The sequence below is a fragment of the Microtus ochrogaster genome, unplaced genomic scaffold (genome assembly GCF_000317375.1).
Source record: "Microtus ochrogaster isolate Prairie Vole_2 unplaced genomic scaffold, MicOch1.0 UNK87, whole genome shotgun sequence".
Lineage (NCBI taxonomy): Eukaryota > Metazoa > Chordata > Mammalia > Rodentia > Cricetidae > Microtus > Microtus ochrogaster.
This window is the reverse complement of record NW_004949185.1, coordinates 755,000-756,138: the sequence shown is the minus strand read 5'-3', so window position 1 is coordinate 756,138 and position 1,139 is coordinate 755,000. Positions and strand designations below refer to the sequence as shown.

At 59.7% G+C, this 1,139-nt stretch overlaps 1 protein-coding gene across 1 annotated transcript in view; it reads right to left on the bottom strand.

Moving 5' to 3' along the window:
* Vars2 (valyl-tRNA synthetase 2, mitochondrial) overlaps window positions 1–1,139 on the bottom strand; it is an 18,087-nt gene that overhangs the window by 7,234 nt on the left and 9,714 nt on the right. The window contains 2 exon segments of the mRNA XM_026777824.1: window positions 249–337; window positions 798–909. Of these exon segments, the coding sequence (XP_026633625.1) occupies window positions 249–337; window positions 798–909 (201 nt within the window).

Sequence of the window (1,139 nt, the reverse complement as noted above, 5' to 3'; positions counted from 1 at the left end):
GCTGCTCCTACGAAGGCAGCCATGGGAAGCACACGAGCCAATGAGTGTGGTGTGGTGGATACAGAGACGGGCAGCAGCGTGGTCTGGGGGCTGTGGTTAACCCTGAGCGTGAGGAGAAGCAGAATAGCCAAAGAGAAGGGGGCAGAGCTGGGAGGAGGGGTCTCAGAAGGGGAAATAGTGAGGAAAGGGTGCAGTGGGGGGGGAGGGAAGGGTGCAGTGTGGGGTGCAGGCCCACTCCAGTTACTCACTGTGTATCGTGGGTCGTCGGGGTGGACGGCCACAGCCACGTCTCCAGGCAGCGTCTCGGGCCTCGTGGTTCCCACCACAATCTCCACACCTGGAGACAAGCATTCAAGCCCTGCAGTCAGCCATTGCCCGGCCTTCCCCCGACACGGGTGGAGCAGACAAGGCCCGGCTGGCCCCATGCTGCCTCCTGCCCCCTTCTGACCAGCCGAAGCATTAAAAACTACACGCTACAGCTACCTTCCTTTGTGCTGCTTTCCTGAGACAGGGCCCAATGTCACCCTGGCTGGCTTGGAACTTGCTAGGTAGACCGGGTGAGCCCTAAACCTGGAATCCTCCCACCTCTGCCTCCCAAACGCTGTGATCGCAAGTGTGCCATCGTTAGTCAGAACTAACCTTTCACCCCTTTCCTGAGTGAACCCTAAGTTCCCAAAGAAGAGGACCCCCAGAGTAAGGACCCACAGCAGCGAACCTACCAGGGGTCCCAGAGGCCCAGTATGTGCTCGAGAAAATGGGGAGCAGAGGAAAGAGGGCAACTTTAGGCTGACACTCACCGGGCTCACCATCCACTGGGAAGGCAACAGAAGCAAGGAGCCCAAAAGACACAGGGGTCGGGCAGCCGGGCAGCTGGAGCACTGTGCGGCCAGGCAGGGGCCGGCTCTCTACCTGGAAGATTGAGGAGGCAGGTGAGAGAGCAGCCTCTCCGCAGAGCTCACATCCAGGATATCCACCGCCATGTGTCCCGCTTCCCTAGCGTCCACCCAAATCCCATCCAGAGGGCTGGCGAGCCAACGTCCACAGTAAAGTCACAGAGCTCAGAAGCCAAGGCAGCACACTGCGCTGAGTACAAACTCTGAGTCTTTACAGTGCCCCGCGAGGCAAGCGCCACCATCTGA